At 54.8% G+C, this 18,997-nt stretch overlaps 3 protein-coding genes across 10 annotated transcripts in view; 1 reads left to right on the top strand and 2 right to left on the bottom strand.

The window, feature by feature from the left end:
* Nucleotides 1–3,023: 3,023 nt before the first annotated feature.
* On the bottom strand, nt 3,024–11,515 carry LOC121444657 (AP-4 complex accessory subunit Tepsin-like). Of its 3 annotated transcripts, XM_041646557.1 has the most exons (13): nt 11,430–11,515; nt 9,874–9,946; nt 9,527–9,618; nt 9,349–9,442; nt 8,608–8,675; nt 8,218–8,293; nt 8,038–8,109; nt 7,056–7,247; nt 6,587–6,761; nt 5,975–6,088; nt 5,824–5,902; nt 5,283–5,417; nt 3,024–4,473 (listed from the first exon to the last, which is right to left on the bottom strand). In XM_041646557.1, the coding sequence occupies exons 1-13, from the start codon at nt 11,475–11,477 to the stop codon at nt 4,000–4,002; spliced, it is 1,692 nt and encodes a 563-aa protein (XP_041502491.1). In that variant the 5' UTR covers nt 11,478–11,515; the 3' UTR covers nt 3,024–3,999. The 3 variants fall into 3 exon arrangements, with proteins under 3 accessions (XP_041502491.1, XP_041502492.1, XP_041502494.1); XM_041646558.1 differs by lacking the exon at nt 11,430–11,515 and having other exon boundaries at nt 9,333–9,442; nt 9,874–9,917; XM_041646560.1 differs by lacking the exons at nt 8,608–8,675; nt 11,430–11,515 and having other exon boundaries at nt 9,874–9,917.
* A 205-nt stretch (nt 11,516–11,720) lies between these two features.
* Nucleotides 11,721–12,623, top strand: LOC121444648 (NADH dehydrogenase [ubiquinone] 1 alpha subcomplex assembly factor 8). 2 transcript variants are annotated; one of them, XM_041646543.1, is made up of 3 exons: nt 11,721–11,844; nt 11,930–12,044; nt 12,402–12,623. In XM_041646543.1, exons 1-3 carry the CDS (start codon nt 11,761–11,763, stop codon nt 12,590–12,592), a joined length of 390 nt encoding a protein of 129 aa, XP_041502477.1. In that variant the 5' UTR covers nt 11,721–11,760; the 3' UTR covers nt 12,593–12,623. The 2 variants fall into 2 exon arrangements, with proteins under 2 accessions (XP_041502477.1, XP_041502478.1); XM_041646544.1 differs by having other exon boundaries at nt 11,930–12,040.
* A 4,758-nt stretch (nt 12,624–17,381) lies between these two features.
* The window catches only part of LOC121444622 (putative sodium-coupled neutral amino acid transporter 10), a 55,139-nt gene continuing 53,523 nt past the window's right edge, over nt 17,382–18,997 (bottom strand). For all 5 annotated transcript variants that reach the window (XM_041646505.1, XM_041646504.1, XM_041646503.1 and 2 more), the window contains one exon: nt 17,382–18,874. In XM_041646505.1, coding sequence (XP_041502439.1) covers nt 17,832–18,874 — 1,043 coding nt within the window. In that variant the 3' untranslated portion in view covers nt 17,382–17,831. The remainder of the gene's footprint in view (nt 18,875–18,997) is intronic.

Consider the following 18,997-nt stretch of genomic DNA (forward strand, 5'->3'; position numbering starts at 1 on the left):
GAGACAGAGACAAAGTCTGAGTTTGGGGGTAGCATGAGCTACAGAGCGAGTTTTAGGACAGGCTCCAAAGCTACAGAGATACCCTGTCTCAAAAAAAAAAAAAAAAAAGTGTATGTGTTTTACCTGCATGTATGTCTCTGCTGGGAACCAAACCCTGGGTCCTATGCAGGAACAGTGTATGCTTTTTTTAAACATTGGTGGCTTCTTTGTTAACAGAAAGCTTTGATTTCTACATATTAACATTCGCATCCTTTTGTTGCGGTAACCATCCCATCCGCTCAGACGTAGTCACTCTTCTTCCTCCATGCACAGCCCTGTGGAGACTTTGTCTCACGCCCCACTTCCAGCACATAGTGTTTTCCTGTCACCCCACTGGAAAGCTCTGGGGCGCATGCTGTTGCCGCTGTCCCCAATATTCCAGCCCGTGATGACGTTACCTTTCTTATCTCTAGAATGACCCAGGGTTTCATCCATGTTTGAGTAAATATGATGGAAGCGGGTGAGGACACTGACCGACTTTTGTATAAATATAGCTTTTCACTTGTCTGCGCAAATTCCTAGGACAGGAATCAGTGCTATTTGAGAAGCTGCCGAGTTGTTTTCCAGACCCCGCATGGCCGGTGTCACATGAGCTCCAGCTGGTGTGTGCCCCTCAGCTCTTGGAGGTTAAGATCCTGTTCTTTTAGTCCATTAACAGGCGAGCGGTTGTAAGTCACGTGGCTTAGCTGAGCTACCTGCTTAGATGGTGATGATCTATGTGTGCCCTTACCTGCCATGCTTCCAACACATTCCTGCATACGTCTGTCCAGATCTTCTATACACTGTGATCTGGGTGGTTTTCTAGTTCACACCATGGGATCCATGTAGAGGTGTGGGTGTCAGTCTAGGTTCTCTGGGGCCACGGAATTCACAGAACAAATTAATCTTTCTCTTTCTCTCTCTCTCTCTCTACACACACACACACACACACACACACACACACGCGTAATTTATTGGAATAATTTACAGGCTGCTAGTCCAACAATGGCTGGCTGGGAAGGGAAAGCCCAAGAATCTAGCAGTTGCTCAGTCCCACGAGGCTGGTGTCCCAGCTGCTCTTCTGTAGATGCTGGGATCCTGAAGAAGTGGACTCCAATCTGAGGGAATGGATGTGCTGGCAAGGCAAGCAGGCAGAGAGAGAAAGCTTTCTTCTACATCCTCTGTAGACGTCCAGCAGAAAGAAGGCCTGTGTCTTCCCATTTCAAGATCAGGATCATGCTGAGTGGCAGGGTGGTGGTGGCGTATGCCTTTAATCCCAGCACTCGGGAGGCAGAGGCAGGAAGATCTCTGTGAGTTCCAGACAGCCTGCTTTATAGAGTGAGTTCCAGGACAGCCAGGTCTGTTATACAGAGAAACCCTGTTTAGAAAAACAAACAACCAAAACAACAACAAAAGATCAGAATTAAAGGCGTCTCTGTCTTCCCACCTCAGAGGTCTGGACTAGAAGTGGACTCAACCACTTCAAACTAGCAGAAAATCTCCCGCAGGTTCGGGAGAAAACCTCCACTATTCTGGATTGTACCTCATTCCAGAAAAGCTGACAAACAAGAACAGTCAGCATAGCTCAAAGGATGACCCTCGTTTTCCTCTTCCAGCACGCAGGTGCCAGGCTGTGTGCAGGGCAAGCACCTTTACCAGCCTGGCATTATAGTGACCCGTGTTCTTGACAAGTTTTCGCGTTGGTCTACGTGAGACATCTGACCGCCCTAGAACTCCCTCTGGAGAGCAGGCTGACTTCAGATCCACAGAGAGTGGTCTCTCTGCCTCCTGAGGGCTGGAACTAAAGGGGTGTACCACTACAGAGCGTGTCTGATACTTAGGCTAAGGCTCACTTTAAGTCTGAGGGGTGGACCAAGGCGTTTTAAGTCTTTTTTTATACATTGACAGCTCCAGCCCCACTACTGGAGGGCACTACCTCATCGCTGAACTCCTGCAGCTGCAGAGAGCCACCTGACTAGGAGTGTGACAGACCGTGCGGGCACCTAACACCCCAGGCTCCACCTCCAGGATGTGGACGCTGTTGTTGACCCTATTTGTGTAGATCTAACATCTTGTTTAAGACCTGTTGCCAGTCTTGGCGAGCATAGCTGTGGTGAACCAATCAGCCACAGGAGACCCTTACCGTATCCGTTACCATTTCTCACAGGAGGGGAAGGACCGCAAGCACCTCCCCCCACCTGTCATCAGCAGTTACTAGAAAAAACACTCCAGCAGTTCCCATGAGCCTTCCTCTGCTCTTGCAACCCCGATGGAACCCTGATTCACCACCTGAACCTGTGTGGAAATGTTTCTGTATCCAGGGTTAACAGAAAGACTCCCAGAAAAAGCCACACTGTAGAAGTAATATTCTGGGGCTGGAGAGATGGCTTAGAGGTTAAGAAGACCTGGGTTTGGTTCCCAACACCATGACGGCTCACAACTGTCCGTAACTCCAGTTCTAGTGGATCTGACTTGCTCACGTGAACACACCCACAGGAAAACACCAATACCCATGAAGTTTTTCCTGTAAACTCTGGTGTCTGTTCACTACATAAACATGAAGCTAGGGGGGCTGGAGAGATGGCTCAGTGGTTAAGAGCATTGCCTGCTCTTCCAAAGGTCCTGAGTTCAATTCCCAGCAACCACATGGTGGCTCACAACCATCTGTAATAAGGTCTGGTGCCCTCTTCTGGCCTGCAGACATACACACAGACAGAATATTGTATACATAATAAATATTTAAAAAAAAAACATGAAGCTAGGACTACAGCTCAGGGGAACAGCACTTGTGTCTGAGACTCTGGTGGGGTTTGGGACAACACCTCACGTTCATAGCTCATCCTGAAGTGGGGTACCCACAGCTTCCATTCACGACATCCTGTTGCCCCTTGAGGGTGAGCACAAAGCAATACCAAACACTTAAGGAGAAAACATCCGTCTCACTCAGGAAAAGGAGTCCCTGAAGTGCGCCCCTTATTAGTAACCACCAGCCAGAGCGGTCCGTGTAAACATTGGTGTTTATTGGGAAAGTGCACGCCGCCGCCTCACAGCCGCTTCTGAGATGGACAGGAAGGTTCACTGGACTCTCCCAGGGTCTGCAGATAACTGTGACAAGCTGAGCATCCAGAGCAGGGTCCAACAGGGACCCGACACTGGACATACCGCAGGGCACTTGGCTAAGGAAGCTGAGAACCAGACCTTTGGATCACAGGCACAAGCCCCCAGTGCCCTACCCTGAAGGCTGTGGCTCCCAGCTGCTGTGACCTCCCTGCAGGAGGATCCGAGGTCAGAACAGAGTCAATGTTTCCAACCCTGACAAGTGCTCACTTCTGAGGGGCAGGCAGGCAGGGCTTGCCCAGGGCACCCAGGTCAGCACCTCAGCCCTGCTACCTGCCAGTTGCTACCATAGGAACTCAGGTCCACACAGCCACTGCCAGCACCTAGCAAAGGGACCATCTGGACAGGGACTGAGGTAGTGGGGAGGGGCGAGGGAAGGGTCCGCCTCTGTGTTTAGCCTTCTGGAGTCAGAGCAGCATGGGGCCGAGGCACTGTGGCCAACAGCCCTGAGGAAGCCCTGGCCTGGAGCTGTACCACATGAAGAAGGAAATTTCTGAGGTGGCTCCAGCCATGGCAGACCTCTTGCCAGGAGGAGAAGGGAGGCCAATCCCAGGAGCATGGCCAGAGTCAACTTCCCAAGAAGCCACGGGGATCTAGACACCCTCTGAGGCACCATGACCCTCTTTCCCACACTTCCATCTTGGCTGGTCAGCACTGAGGGCCCATGTCTTCTTCAGTGACTTCTGACCACTGGATGGCCCCACGGGGCTCGGCTGGCTCAGAGACTGCTTTACCACAGCTTCCAGGTGAAAGAGAAGGGCCAGAGGGGGCGAGAGGACCACTCTGTGGTGGACACGAGGCCATGAGGTCCTCTCAGTCCTCAATATGAGGACCAGGGAACTCTGAACGGCAGGGCCCAGAGAGTCACATGTTTAGAAACGAGAAAGCGGATGGCTCCGTGGTCGCCTTCTGTGGACCCGGCTGGAGATCCTGCAAGCCGGGGCAGGGCAGGCGGGGACAGGCCACCAGCTCCATCCCCTCAAACAAAGAGTTGGGGCTCCACAGGCACGTACTGGAGTTTCCCTCTGGGGTATCTGTGCTCTCCAGGTCCTGCTCACATCCTGGCCCCTGTTCACTAGAACATACTGACTGGGTTTCGACCGCACTGGCATCCTCCAGAGCGGGAGGAAAGGTGTCTGGAGAAGGAGCAGGCACAGGGTTCCTGGGCTCAACTGTGGTAGAGCTTAGAGGCTGGAGGAAGACCTGGCTCCCAGGAGGAGGCACAGGGCTGGTCAGCAGATCCGCTGGGCCCATGAGGGTAGCTGCAGAACTGGGCTGGGCACAGGGCCTTAGGGCAGGGAGCTGCTGTCTGCAAGAGGCTTCAAAGTGTCTCAGGATCTAGAGGAAAACAGGAAGGAGGGGGTTCCTGTTTAGTGCTGGGAACAGTGAGGCCGAGGCAGACACCCAGCCGTGTGCTGCTGGAACGGGACACATGAAACAGATCCCACTGAACAGACGCACGGGCAGTCCCAGCCTCAGAGCCCTCCAGACATCACGGGAACTGAAGGTCCCGAGGAGACCCAACGTATCTGGTCACTCTGGACGTGTGTTCCTGTGATGTCACCCCAGGTTTACTTGGTGGCGTGACCAAAAGGGAGTTAACAGGTGCTAACGGCATAGCCAACCTGGACTAAGTGTCTGGGACACTGCAGTTTAACAACGACAGAGAAAACAGTAGACCCCATCTAGGTGGCACACGCCTTTAATCCCAGCACTCAGAAGGCAGAGGCAGGGGCAACTCTGGGAGTTTGAGGCCAGCAAGGTCTGCAAAGAGAGTTCCAGGACATCCAGGGCTACACTGTGAGGCCCTGTCTAGAAAGGTAAAACAGAAGCGGCTAGGGATGCAACCAAATAGCCAGGAAGGGCATGAGGGAGACTCCCAGGGACATGGCCAAGACCCTGGTTTGTGAAAGAACGGAGAGCTGCAGCCGAGGGAGACTTTCTGGAGAAGGTGGACCGTGTGTCCGACAGGCGGGGGAAGAGCCCAAGGCACCCACAGTGCCAGAGCCCAGGGTAGGCGGGCACCACACACTGAGCAGGGCTGTAGGAATGCGCCCACCAAACACTGATCGCGGCCAGCTAAGGAACCACTGCCAGGGCAGTGGGTGCTGAGAGAGACTCTGCTGTTCCCAGGGTCCACTGCCCACCTTAGTAGCTTTGTTCGTCACAGGTCCAGGGCTGCCTGCACCAAGTTCCTGCAGCTGTTGCCGGCAGAGGAGAAGGACTTGCTCCTGAGGCAGGAGGTCAGCTCCCCCAAAGGAGGCAATGGCGCACAGCGCCCTCTGTGGGTAGGAAGCGGGGTGGAGGTGTGGCCAAGTCAACTCTCCATGGCTCTACACAGAGGATGCCTGGGGCCCAGCATCCCTACCATCCTCCACAGCATCTCCACCATCCTCCACAGCATCCCCACCATCCTCCACAGCATCCCCACCATCCTCCACATCTTCCACAGCATCCTCCCCACCATCCTCCACAGCATCCCCACCATCCTCCACAGCATCCCCACCATCCTCCACATCGTCCACAGCATCCTCCCCACCATCCTCCACATCTTCCACAGCATCCTCCCCACCATCCCCCACAGCATCCCCACCATCTTCCACAGCATCCTCCCCACCATCTTCCCCACCATCCTCCACAGCATCCTCACCATCCTCCCATCCCCTGCTCCCTCAGGCTGGTCCTCACCATCTGTTCGCACTCACTGGTCCCGACCAGCTGGCGGAGGAGCAGCTCCAGCACAGCCTCACAGTTGAGCAGCCCACACCTGCACAGGGATGGGGACAGTCATAGCCAGCTCCCCCACCCCTCAGGGGCCAGGCGCAGGCGGGCAGCTCACTCTTTGATAAAGCGCTGGGTCTCCTCACGGCTCAGGAAGACACGTGATCCTTGTGTCACGGCTCTCACTAGGCTCAGCTCTTGCTGGCAGTCATTTTGGGCCATGGCCTCAGCCCTGGACAGAGCAAAATGACATGGCCAAGTCAGGATATCAAGGTCTCAGGTAAACGGGTGGGACAACAGCCCCTAAGCTCCCACACTGGGGGTCAAGGAACCTGCTGGCAGCCCCTCTGGGAGAGGCGGTGGGGTGGTTTGAAAGAAAATGGCCCCCAAAGGAAGTGGAAACATTAGGAGGTGTGGCCTGGTTGGAGTGGGTGTGGCCTTGTCACAGGAAATATGTCAGTGTGGCTTTGAGTTCTCATATGCTCAAGATACTGCCCAGTGTTTCAGACCACTTCCTGTTGCCTGCAAGATGGAGGACTCTCAGCTACTTCTCCAGCACCACATCTGCCTGCATGCTGTCACGTGTCCCACCACGATGACAATGGACTGAAACTCTGACCGGTAAGTGAGCCACCCCAATTAAATGTTTTCCTTATAAGAGTCGCCACGGTCACAGTGTCTCTTCACAGCCATAGAAACCCTGAGACAGGTGGCCACGTATCCCACACACCTTTCGGTCAGGTCGCTTGGCTCGCGGCTGGCCCCAGAGTGGCTGTCGCTGCCAGACCGACTGCCTGAGTCCGAGGCCCTGCTCGGGTTGCTGGTGTAGGAGGAATTCTGGGAACTGGGACCACTGTCCAATTCGTCCCAGCCTCCTCCAGCCTGCCCAGGCTGGTGTCTCACAGCTGAAAGACAGAATGGTAGACAAGACCCCAGGGCTTTCCACAGGCCTCATGACGCCTCCTTCAGGCTCTGGCCTAGGAGACAAGGGGCTGTGGCCTAAGCTTACAGGGCAACTCCAGAAACTCCAGGCACAAAAATGGGTGGGTGTTTCCTGCTGGGTAGGAAGCCTGGGGCTCCTGCAGTCAGGGCAGCGTTAACATTCATCTCCACACCTGTAAAGTGTCTCACTCTCTGCCCTAACACCTGACAAAAAGGAAGGACCCAGATCCACAGAGAGGCAACCCTTGCCTCCATACCTTTGGCCCCAAGGATTAGATTCCCAGCGCTGGGATGTGTGTGGCCAGTTGAAGGTGTCACTGCAGGCTGGTAGGTGTCACCGCGTGGCAAGGGCCCCTGGGTGCTGGGATTCTCAGGCCCAGAGCGCACAGCATTAGCCACTACCTCTGCAGCCCTCTGGATCGTGGAGAGGAAGCTTTCACCCGCAGAGCCTGCAGACAGCAAGCTGGCATCAGCAGGAGAGGGTGCTCGCACCCTGGCCCACCTTCCCTACCTCCAGTCAGGCTCTCCAGGATGAGGCCAGGGCGACTGCCTGCTCGGATCCAGGGAGGTAAAGGCATGTGCTGCGGGTACCAGAGCTGCTACCATAGATACTGGGCATCGTGGTCTGGACACTTAGTCTACAGCAGCCACGGTGAAGGGTGTTCTAGGGGAGCTGCAGGAACTGAAAATGTCCCAGGCCCTTCACTCAAGTGTTGGGGGCCCATCCTCGCTTTTGAAGAAGGGACAAGTGAAAGCATCAGTCAGAGGCCCCGGAGATGCACAAAGGCCCATCTGTAACAGCTACAACACACAGCTGGACACAGCTGGACACGGCCTCGCATTCTGCCCCAAGGACAGCTGAGGTTACTTGCTCCGTTACGTGCTACTCTATAGACCTTCGACAAATAAACTTCCAGTGTCTGATGGCACAGGTACCCACATACACAACACTGTTACAGCCTGCACAGGTGACCCTCTAGGTCCCTGTCACAGCCTGGACCCTTGCCCCTCAAGCAGCAGAAAAGGCCGACACAGCCAGCTGGACTTAAGTCTAGTTTCTCCTTGTCCATCAAGTAGAGCCGGCCAGCCTGCCTTGCCTTCCTCCCAGCTGGGCAGAGGAAGCACAGGAGAGTGCACCGGGAGGTGGGTCCACAGGTGTAGCTAGGAGATGCTCGTGAGATACCAGTGAGGTCTGACTCTGGTCCCTTCACATCCCTACCCAGGAGCCCTGTGCCATACCTGTCCGGCCCCATGTCTTTGTGTAGCCGAAGCCCTGGAGAGCACTGTTAGGTCTGGCCTGGGCACCCATGCCTAAAAGAGGACACTGGCATCAGTGTAGGCGTCCATGCAGACCAGCCCACGTGTACCAAGAGGGATCACCCCCGATGGTGGCTGGGGGTGGTCACCAGAGCGGCATACCTGCTGGAGGCAGGGCCTGGGGAGGCTGGGAAGGAAGCAGAGGCACGGCGTCTGAGAACAAGGTGCTACCCAGGTCCTAAATGAAGAAGTGGTCGCTCAGAGTCCCAGCTGAGATTGCCACTTGGCCCATCCCTACCAGCTCTGTCGCTTTAGACACCTGTCCTGAGCTGCCCCACCAGGCACAGGGGCTGTGGCCCGGCAAGGAGCAGAGCCAGTTCTGTGTGGCAGGACCACAGCAGGCCCCTCACAGACATCCTTCCTCTCCGTGTGGCAGGGCCACAGCGGGCCCCTCACAGACATCCCTTCATTGCGTGTGGCAGGACCACAGCAGGCCCCTCACAGATATCCTTCCACTCTGTGTTCTGTGCTCTGGTCCTGTCCTGGGCTCACCTGGGCAGCTGCCCGCACCTTCTGGTACAAGCTGTTCCCATGAAGAGGGTCAGGGGGGCCCGAGAAAGCTGCAGGGCAAAAGTCAGACGGGACAGGCTGAGCCTGGGCATTGCTTACGACCCACAGAATCCAAACACAACCTTCCCAGACGGGGTGACCCTGAGACCCTCCTCGGGACCTTCAAACATGGCCTCTTGACATGTTTGAAGCAGCAGCTCCACCATCTACCTCCACAACAGTCACTCTGTCTGCCAGAGACCACGCCGACACCCACACACACTGGAAGGAACTGCTTCCTTGGGTCCATTCCCTCCCACCTACCTGCAGCAGGAACCTTTCAGAGGTTTCTCAGGGCCTGGATGGTAGACCTGAGGTCTCTATAGGGCCTTCAGGTAGGATCTATACACTGACTCCTAGGCTGGTGCGGCCCGAGCTAAATTTCCTCTGCTAAAAAGTTTCCATTATGGAAAATCGGATTTTCTTCCCTCACACCAAGCCACCCCCAAGCTTTCCCTGGCTCAGGCCCTTGCACATGCCACAGCCCCTGTCCATGGCAGTTCTGCGTCATCCTTCCAGGGCTAGGAGCCACTCCCCAGAGACCCTTAGTGGGCCCCTCCAGCCCAGACACATTTCCATTTGTAAGCCTGGGCCAATGGCGACCCCAAGCCCCAAGCCCAGCACGAGGCTTATGTCTCCCCACCCAGGGCTGCTTGCCCTGGGCACACCTGTGTCTTTGCATGCCTGTGGCTTCCTGGATGAGAGCAGAGTTTCGTCTGAGGATGAGCAGGAAGGAGGAAGAGCCATGACCACACAGGTAAAGCAAGATCTTCAGCACCTGGAGAGTGGACAGATTCTTGGGGCTGGCCTTGGCTGGGCAGTGGCTGAGCCCTGTTCTGCTGTCTACTACGCGGGGACTCACCTTGAGCTTCACGTGGCCAGAGCTACTGTCCAGGCGGTTCAGAAGGTACTCTAGCAGGCACTGGCTGCTGCCCAGGGACTCGTGGGAAATTTCTAAGAGTCATCTGGGTTAAGGAAGAAGCAGACAGACACCCACCAGGCGAGACAAATCCTCCCTCCTGTGACCATGACCCTGTTTAGGTCACACGGCCTGAAGATCATTACCATCTGGATCCTGAGAAAGAGCACTTGGTGCTCCTGGGATAGCAGAAGAACCCACCCTTGTCCCGGTAACACTTCCCGCTGTTGATAGGGTGCCACTGTTTACTCTCCCCTGCCCCTGCCAACGCAAACAGTGCAGAAGGATACTGGCAATCTCTTCAAACAGGTAGCCTGGACATGGGGTGTCATCATCTGAGGTCCCCTTCAAGAGAATGGGGAGCTGAAGAGGAATGAGGATCGTGAGGAGCTGCCACCTTACACAGGGTAGGTCCCAGCCACCAAATGACACGCAAGCAAGTCTCAAGCTTACTGGCGCTAAAAATGCCCAGGAGACTGCCTACGAGGGACCAGAATCACCCTAGTACAGCTTTAGCCAGGCTCTGGCAGGGATGAGTGACCCCAGGAAAGAGGGAAATCAATACAGGCTCTCTTAAGATCAAGATGAGGTTTAGCCCCAGCCTCTTACAGTCCTAAATGGAAGGATATTTTAAATACACCCATTTATCAACCAGCAGCAGCAAGAACCTCAGGGCTTTCCATGTACTGGATGGGCACAGTACCAGACCCAACGAGTTAGAACTGCTCAGCCTGATGGGTTTCGTGGCTCCTCAAGAATGGCTAACTTAAATTCTATATAGTCATGCAGTAACACGGCCGTGTTGGCCTGCTGGCAAGTGTATAATATTTATTTGGTTGAAATCTGTAAACATGTGTTTCTCATAACTCAGTATCTGGGCAAGAGGGTGGGGTTTGGGAATATTTCAGACAGACACTGCTAGGGCCCCACACAACCTCACCAAGCTCTCTGTCCACAGGGATGGAGGAGGCGCTCTGCAGAGTTCAGTACATAAGAACCTGCCCTAGCCCCTACATAAAAGACCTGACTTCTGCAGCATGGCTTCTTAGCCGCCTAAGAAGGATCCCCGGGGCCACTCAGTATCCTCAAGCTCCAGTCAGGAAGCTTAGGGCAGTCAGATTGTTTCATTCAACAGCTGACCATAGGGCCCAGTCTTGACAAGCTAAACAGAGGCCTGAGTTTCGGTGGTTTACCCTAAGGCAATCAACACCTGGTTCCGACAAAGACCACAAACTGAGACTACCCAGGAACAGACCGTCCAGAGAATTCCTAACGTTCCAACCTGTTGTGGATAGGGTCACCCGCCAGCACACACCCACCGCTTTTCACCAGGACACCCCTAGACAAATGTCAGCCAATCAGGGGTCCTGAACCTTATAAACCCCTCAACCCCACCTCTGCTACTATAAAAACCCAGCTCTAACTGAGCTCGGGGCTCTCCGACCCCTACAATACGTTGGACACACGGAGAGACTGAGTTTGCAAACTTGTGTAAGAATAAAGGCCCTTTGCTTTTACACAGGACTCGGGTCTCCTGGTTGGTTTTGGGGGACTCCGTGATCTGGGCATAACACTGACAACAGGCTCCGCCTTCCCCACCCTGTAGCTATGGCCTTCCAGATGCCTCCTGTCCTCCAGAGATGTGCGAGTTTCCAGGATCATTCTCAGGAATGAAGCCTGGGAAGCCGAGCGGGCCCCGCCGGAGATCGCCCGCCGCCCTTGGCCTCCTAGTCCTCCTGGCAGAGCAGGCTCGCTCGTTCTCGGCAGCTGCTGGGCAGCCCGTCCCCGCTAACCTAGCGAGATCCCCGGGCGCCGGGTGTCAGCAGCCCCTGCGAACTTCACTCACCCTCTGGAGGAAGCTCAAGCGGTCCCGGAGCGGCGGCGCTGCCGCCATGGTCCATGGAACTCCCCCCAGCCTGCCCCGCTTCCGCCAGGCTTCGCTCCTCCAATCACCGCGCAGCTCTGGCTCCTCCAGCCAATCGGCCTCAGGAAGGGGGTCCCGTCCGAAGTCCCAGTTAGAGACGGACAAGGACTAACACCAATGACTAAAGAACAGGCCAGCGACTCTGACCAATCATAAAACAGTATGGGCGGAGGGGCCGGATGTTTGCCGATTCGACGCCGGAAGAGGCGGGAGCCAATATGGCGGCGTCCACAGGAGCCTGGGAAAATCGCTCATGTCCGCCAACGGAGCCGTTTGGGGGCGCGTGCGGAGCCGCCTCCGAGCCTTCCCGGAGCATCTGGCGGCCTGCGGGGCCGAGGTAAGCAGCAGGCCGAGCCGGATAGCCGGAGGTGGGGAGGATGGTGGCCCTGGGGAGGCCGCACTACCGTCGGGTCTTCCCTTAGGCTTCGGCGTACGGCAGGTGCGTGCAGGCCTCCACCGCCCCCGGAGGCCGCCTGAGGAAGGATCTGTGCGCGCGCGAGTTCGAGGCCCTGAGAAGCTGCTTTGCCGCCGCGGTAGGTGGGCGCGACCCGTTTGGTTTTCCCTTTCCGATGTTTGGTGGGTGCCGCCCGATAATGGGGACTTGGACTGCAGAAGTCTTAGGTCCTCATTCTAGGATAGGTTCCTAGAACGACACTAATGCTGGCCGCCTCCCGGAGCGCCACGAGTGTTACCGAGGGCGGCTAATGCAGAAACAGCACCCAGTAGAACGCCCACTCAGTCACAGGGTCCAGGCTTTCATCTTTTAGGTGAGCTCAGGTGCCCCACGTACACACCAGCACCTCAGCTCTTTAAGGTGTTTGGAGACTGCAGTATTTGATGTGGTCGGGGCTTTTAAACTATAGCTAACTTGGACATTAACCCTTTCTCTTTCAGGCCAAGAAGACCTGATGGAGGCACCTAGGAAGGGCTGTGGGCACAGGTGCCTTGTACTGATGACACACGGAGAGCTTTGGGGACTGAAAGAAGGTGTGGCTGGAGGCGGTCCTGGTGTTTATGTTTCTTCTAGGCTTGAACCTTGGGCAGGGCAGGGTTTGTTTATCGATCTGATTTCGATTAAGATGTAACAGAAACAGCAATGAAGATTATTTAATTCGGCACAGTTTCATGTTTTTATACACAGAGCATGGTGTACGGAACTGGTTTCTCCCAAGAACAATGTATCCTCAGCACACCTGCCCCTCTCCCCCCCACACACAAAAAAAGCAGGTGGCATGTCTGGATCATAGAACTCTGCCCAAGGATCCCACTTAGAACTGTTCTCACCAAGGGCCAGAGAAATGGCTCAACAGTTAAGTCAAAATTCATTGCTTTCTTAGAGGACCCAGGTTCAGTTGCCAGCACCTACATGGCAGCTCACAACCATCTCTTAACTCCAGTTCCAGGGCATCCAACACCCTCTTCTTGCCTCTGCAGGCACCAGGCACACCCACGGTCCAGACATGAATGCCGGCAAAACATAAGATTAAATAAATCTTTTTAAAAAAATCCAACTGTTCTCTCATCAAAAGTATTTATTCTCAGCCTAGCATACCAGGTCCTGGATCCAACTTCTTATGGGAAAACCCCGAAGATGCCTCAGCAACCACACAAGGGGAGCGAGCCCAGTGTGACAAGTGCCGTTCAGATGGCGGTCCAGGAATTGGGCAGAGGCTTTTCTGGACAAAAAACAAGGAGGTTCTGCTTCGGACTTGCAGTGCGGGGACAGCCATCCCTGCAGCCTGTCCTGGGTGATGGCTCCTGGCTTTCCTTCTTCCCCTCTTCATATAGTAAGTTTAAAAATTCAAAGTGTAAACACACCTTTAATCCCAGCACCTGGGAGGCAGAGGCAGGCGGATCTCTGAGTTCGAGGCCAGCCTGGTCTACAGAGGGAGTTCGAGGCCAGCCTGGTCTACAGAGGGAGTTCCAGGACAGCCTGGTCTACAGAGGGAGTTCCAGGACAGGCTCCAGAGCCGCAGAGAAACCCTGTAAACAACAAAAAAGCAGAGTGCAACAAGGGATTCCGCGGGCACGAGTGCCACCTGCTGGGAAGCATGGGAAGTGCACGAGTGCCACCTGCTGGGAAGCATGGGAAGTGCACGAGTGCCACCTGCTGGGAAGCATGGGAAGTGCACGAGTGCCACCTGCTGGGAAGCATGGGAAGTGCACGAGTGCCACCTGCTGGGAAGCATGGGAAGTGCACGAGTGCCACCTGCTGGGAAGCATGGGAAGTGCACGAGTGCCACCTGCTGGGAAGCATGGGAAGTGCACGAGTGCCACCTGCTGGGAAGCATGGGAAGTGCACGAGTGCCACCTGCTGGGAAGCATGGGAAGTGCACGAGTGCCACCTGCTGGGAAGCATGGGAAGTGCACGAGTGCCACCTGCTGGGAAGCATGGGAAGTGCTCGGTCCCACTTCTCGGTGAGGAGGTTGTGCTGCTGTCCTTGAACCAGTTTGCACCTGTCTGAGAGCCTGGGTTCTGGGAATGGGGCCAGAGGCCGGCGTGCCCTACACTTTACGCCAAAATCGGCCTCCCTGCGGCATCCAACTGCTACTCTGGAACTGGCCTGGCTTAGCAGGCTGAGAAAAGCCAGATTTTCTAGTTTGAAATGTATTTAACGCTTATGGGTATTTTAGATGTATGTGTGTGCACTGTGTGTGTGCTTGGTGGCTGGGGGAGGAGGGCACAAACAAGATGTTGGATTCCCTGGAACTGGAGTTAGAGGTAGTTATGAGCTGCCACATGGATGATGGAAATCGAACCTGGGTCTTCTCTAAGAGCAACAACTGAGCCATCTCTTCAGCCTCTAGGAAACTGTGTGATAGATACTCTTGAGTCCACCTCCAGACATGACTTCTTGGCTATTGCAGACAGCCAGGTCAATTAGTTTCTGTCTCAATGGACAGTGGTGTCTGTTCTCAAGGGACCTGATGGTGTGACTGGACGGTTGCCCAGGGATACCAGGTTGCCCTCCATAGAAGCACCACCTACTCAGAGTTCTCTTCCCCACTGTTGAGACTTCCCAGCCTTCCACAGCATCCTGAAGTCCTCGTGACAGCTCAGAGTATAGCTCCTTTCTCAAGTCTTCCAACTCGGCCCCACTGAGCTCAGGTCCCCTCAAGCTTGTCTGGCAAACTGTTCTCTCTTGCTGTCTCTTCATCCTCCCCTCTGAAGTGGCAGGTAGACATCCACTGCCATTCCCGGCCCAGCACAGTCCAGGCCCACAAACTCCGCAGCCCGGCCTCCACTCCATCATTTGAATATTACATTCCTGTACACACCCAAACCCAATTCCCTTGCACTAGTCCCCAGCTAGTGGTTCTATTTTGGGAGGTTCTAGAAATTTCAGGAAGTAGGTCACTGCAGGCATGCTCTTGAAGGTTGTGCCTGATCCCCAATTCCTGTCCACTGGGCTGTGAGTAGAACCCTGAACTAGGGGTTTACAAAGAATGCGATGCATTCCTCGCAGCCTGGAAGCCCGGAGGCTAAAGGTCAAGGTCAGTACTGTGAGGCCCTCCTGCTCAATGTTCAGGGGACCGAGGAACGCAGTACAAAAGATGCCTCAGTGAGGGTGTACCTTTGTATCCTAAGCTCTTAAAGCCTCCTGGTACACTTACTTGGAAGCCCCGAGCTTTAGAGGGGCCATACTGAACCACAGCAGATGTCTTGGCCTCAGATGAGATCTCTTGTTCCTTTTTGTTGTTTTTCTGGAACTCACTCTGTAGACCAGGGTGGCCTTGAACTCAGAGATCTGCCCGCCTCCTAGAGTGCTAGGATTAAAGGTGTGCACAGCCACGTCTGTTGTTGCTGAGAACTTTAGCTCCTCTATGTTCCTGTCCTGCTGTTGCCCCGGGAACAGAAGCATCCCTGGCCTGTAGCACGGCAACCAAGAGTACCTGTTCTATAGCAGAACCATCACGGGTAGGCACCACATCGCAGTAGCCTACGCCAGGTGACCCAATACCTAAAGACTGCACTGGCAGGTGGCTCCCTGGTGCCCCAGCCTTACAGGACCCAGATGGAGGTGCTGTCTCCTTCAGCACTTCTGCAGTTCAGCAGTAAGCCCCCACCCGCCGGTCTGTGCCTTCTGAAGGAAGTATTCTCATCTGAAAGCTGTTGGACAAGGACTAGGGGGGCAGCTAGGAGGCAGAGATGGGGCAGGGGCAGCGCCGCCTGCTCTACAGCAGATGCAGACCAGGAAGAACCCGTGTCAAGGGGGATAGTCAAGAAAATCAAGCTGTGTGAAACCCCAGTCCCAGCGAGGGGACGAGAGTTACAACAGTCCAAGAGGATGACAAGGTGACATCTAACCACCCAATAATCGCTCATCTGGAAGCGTGTTTAGTCAGAAAGGCCGCGAGGAAGCCTGAGACCTGCCTTCCATTGGCGGGTCCCTCCGTGAGCCACACTTAGTCCGCCCAGTGAAGTTGCAGAGGGCCCCTGGAAGCTTCCACTGCTGCCATCTGCTGGTTTTCAAGCTGTCCAGTGACATCTTGAGAGAGAAGTGTCTGAGGGCACTGTTCTCACAGAGGGTCCAGGTTTGATTCCCAGCAGCTCAGAGCGTTCGTAGCTCCTGCTCCAGACCTCCAAGGGCACCGCATGTATCTGATGCAGATATGGGTGAACAAAACACTCATACACATAAAAAAAAATCTAAATTAAAAAAATGTAATAAAATATATCCCAAGAGATGGGCTGGAGAGATGGCTCAGAGGTTAAGAGCGCTGACTACTCTTCCAGAGGTCCTGAGTTCAATTCCCAGCAACAACCATCTGCAATGAGTTCTGGTGCCCTCTTCTGGTATACAACAATACACCCAGGCAAAACACTGTATACATAATAAATAAATAAATTATATATATATATATATTTATATATATATATCCCAAGAGATTCCTGCAGAGAGAGCACACAGTGGGGTGTGGCCTGGCTCACCTATGACCCCATTGAGACTCCGGGGCCTTCCAAGCCCTTCATGGCAGGGCTTGGGGACAAACCAGATTCTTGTCCCTCAATCTCTTACTGGGCGAGGGGTTGACAAAACAAAACATTGTCTCTGCTCAAAGACAACACCATCATGTGTTCCACCCTGACAGCTCTATCCTGAGTCTCAGGCCACGCAGATGCATGCGGCATCCCAAGGCTCGTCCTGGTGGTGAGTGTATCACTGTTCAACCTCCTTGTCCTGGTGGTGAGTGTATCACTGTTCAACCTCCTTGTCCTGGTGGTGAGTGTATCACTGTTCAACCTCCTTGTCCTGATGGTGAGTGTATCACTGTTCAACCTCCTTGTCCTGGTGGTGAGTGTATCACTGTTCAACCTCCTTGTCCTGGTGGTAAGTGTATCACTGTTCAACCTCCTCCTGTCCTGGTGGTGAGTGTGTCACTGTTCAACCTCCTCCTGTCCTGGTGGTGAGTGTGTCACTGTTCAACCTCCTCCTGTCCTGGTGGTGAGTGTATCACTGTTCAACCTCCTCCTGTCCTGGTGGTGAGTGTGTCACTGTTCAACCTCCTCCTGTCCTGGTGGTGAGTGTGTCACTGTTCAACCCCCTTGTCCTGGTGGTGAGTGTATCACTGTTCAACCTCCTTGTCCTGGTGGTGAGTGTATCACTGTTCTACCTCCTTGTCCTGGTGGTGAGTGTATCACTGTTCAACCTCCTTGTCCTGGTGGTGAGTGTATCACTGTTCAACCTCCTCCTGTCCTGGTGGTGAGTGTATCACTGTTCAACCTCCTCCCTACAGCAGGGATCAGCATGACACAGAAGACTGAGCTGCCTGTGGGCTGTGCTCACCCCTCTGAGTTGAGGGGACCCCATGACCTCGAGGCCCCGTTTGGTGCCATCCAGGATCCTTTAGGTAAACAACTGATTCACTAGATATTAGTGGTGTTTTATTTTTTGTTTCATAATCAATTTCAAAGAATGCAGATGACAGGAAACCAGGAGGGCCTTGTTCCTCCTCCCAACCCAAATCATACCCAATCCTGGGCCTCCCTGTGGGGAGACAGAGTCGCCTATGGCAGGCTTCCCACACCAAAGAGAATATGGGACATCAAGTCAGAGTGGAATCTGGCTGTGACGGGCTGTAACTGCCCGCCCTGCTATCAGTGCTGCTGCTGGTGAATCGGGACAGGCAGGCGTTGCTACCGTGCAGCGGTGAGGCTGACCCTCGATGCTGCCTTTCCAAGGCCGACCTGGGCAAGTGAGTGCCCTGATGGAGCCTTGGAGCAGGTGTTCCACAGAGTGTGGTAATATGTCTGGGGGCATAAGAAGTGGCCTCCAATCAGGTGTGGCTGGATAGCACCAGCTACTGTCCGATGCCTGGTTCTCACGCTTCTTCCAGCTCTCCAGGCAACTGTTTGATTTGCCGGCTGTGTACCACCTGTAACGCAGCCCCTGCAGCCTGCCGGAGCTGGGAGTCCAGGGCGCTGTGGAGGTCGTTCACCTGTACGTTAGGCAGGGAGTTAAAGCTAATGATGACTCCATCCTTCGGAGCCAGCTCCTGCTCTGGGTGAGAGGAAAGATCCCGCCGTCTCCTCCGGAGGTCAGAGTCAGCCTGTACTTTCAGGTCTCGGTTGGGTTTGACATTCTCTGGCTTCTGACCCTCCGGCACAGCTAGCTCTGGCCTCTTCTTTGTCTCCTGAATGGTGGCATCCCCCTTTCCTCCTTGCTGCCCCTCAGCAGGTATGTGAACCCCTCGGGGAACCTCACTTCTTACCTCTGGGTGAGAATCCTGACCTTTGTTAGGGATGGCCTGGGGTTCTTGCTGAAACCTGGCCTGGGGCTGAGAGCCTCTGTCTGCTGGCTTAGCTGAAACCATGGTGGGTCCTGAGTGCCTGGACTTTGTGCGAGAGTCCTTAGCCTCTGCCCCTGCCAAGGGCTGCCCAGCCTCTTTGGGAGTATCGGCACCAGCGGCTAGCGCTTCCTTTACAGTTTTCTTCCTTCCTTGGGAACCTGCACCAAAGGCATCTTGGTGCTGCCTGGCGACTTCCTCTGCAAGCTGCTTCTCTGGACTCTTGGGGGCCCCAGCAGAGTCTGGCTTGAGCACTGGCTCCAAGTCCCCAGGGACCAGCTCCTTCACAGCTCCGGCCACCTTGAGCGCAGCGTCCTTCTGGTCTTCTCTCAGCTTGGTCTGGGCCCCCTGGGGCTCTTTGTCAGGGCCACCAGGAGGAAGGTCAGCTAGGTCTCTGCCCAGCGCTGCCTTAACTTCCCCCGGGGGTTGCTGGCCCATCTCTTGCGGGAGAGCAGGATGACCCTTAGGCTGCAAAGGCTGTGGAGGGCCACCTTCCAATGTCTCATCAGCACGCTCGTCCCCGGCTTCCTCCTCCTGTCCTCTGAGCGTGTCCACCCCAGGCTCTGGCTGCAGGTCAGCTGCAAATGAAATGAAGGTGAGTGTCAGTTTGACCAGAGTGAGGAACACAAGCTGCTGGGTCTGACCAAAAAGAAACTTTCAAGCAGCTAATCACTAAGAGCTGGAGAGATGGCTCAGTAGCG

The sequence above is a fragment of the Microtus oregoni genome, unplaced genomic scaffold (assembly GCF_018167655.1).
Source record: "Microtus oregoni isolate MIOR12 unplaced genomic scaffold, Mior012 000134F_ref0000037, whole genome shotgun sequence".
Taxonomy (NCBI): Eukaryota; Metazoa; Chordata; class Mammalia; order Rodentia; family Cricetidae; genus Microtus; species Microtus oregoni.

Bases quoted from the DNA above. Each gene is read 5' to 3' on its own strand.
- LOC121444657 (XM_041646557.1), bottom strand. From the start codon at position 11,477: ATGGCGGCAGCGCCGCCGCTCCGGGACCGCTTGAGCTTCCTCCAGAGG. The intron at 6,089-6,586 runs GTGTGTGGGATA...TGCTCTGTCCAG, and splicing joins CCAAGCGACCTGACCGAAAG to GGCTGAGGCCATGGCCCAAA. The intron at 5,418-5,823 runs GTGAGGACCAGC...TCCTACCCACAG, and splicing joins CCAGTGAGTGCGAACAGATG to AGGGCGCTGTGCGCCATTGC.
- LOC121444648 (XM_041646543.1), top strand. From the start codon at position 11,761: ATGTCCGCCAACGGAGCCGTTTGGGGGCGCGTGCGGAGCCGCCTCCGA. The intron at 11,845-11,929 runs GTAAGCAGCAGG...GTCTTCCCTTAG, and splicing joins TGGCGGCCTGCGGGGCCGAG to GCTTCGGCGTACGGCAGGTG. The intron at 12,045-12,401 runs GTGGGCGCGACC...TTTCTCTTTCAG, and splicing joins CTGCTTTGCCGCCGCGGTAG to GCCAAGAAGACCTGATGGAG.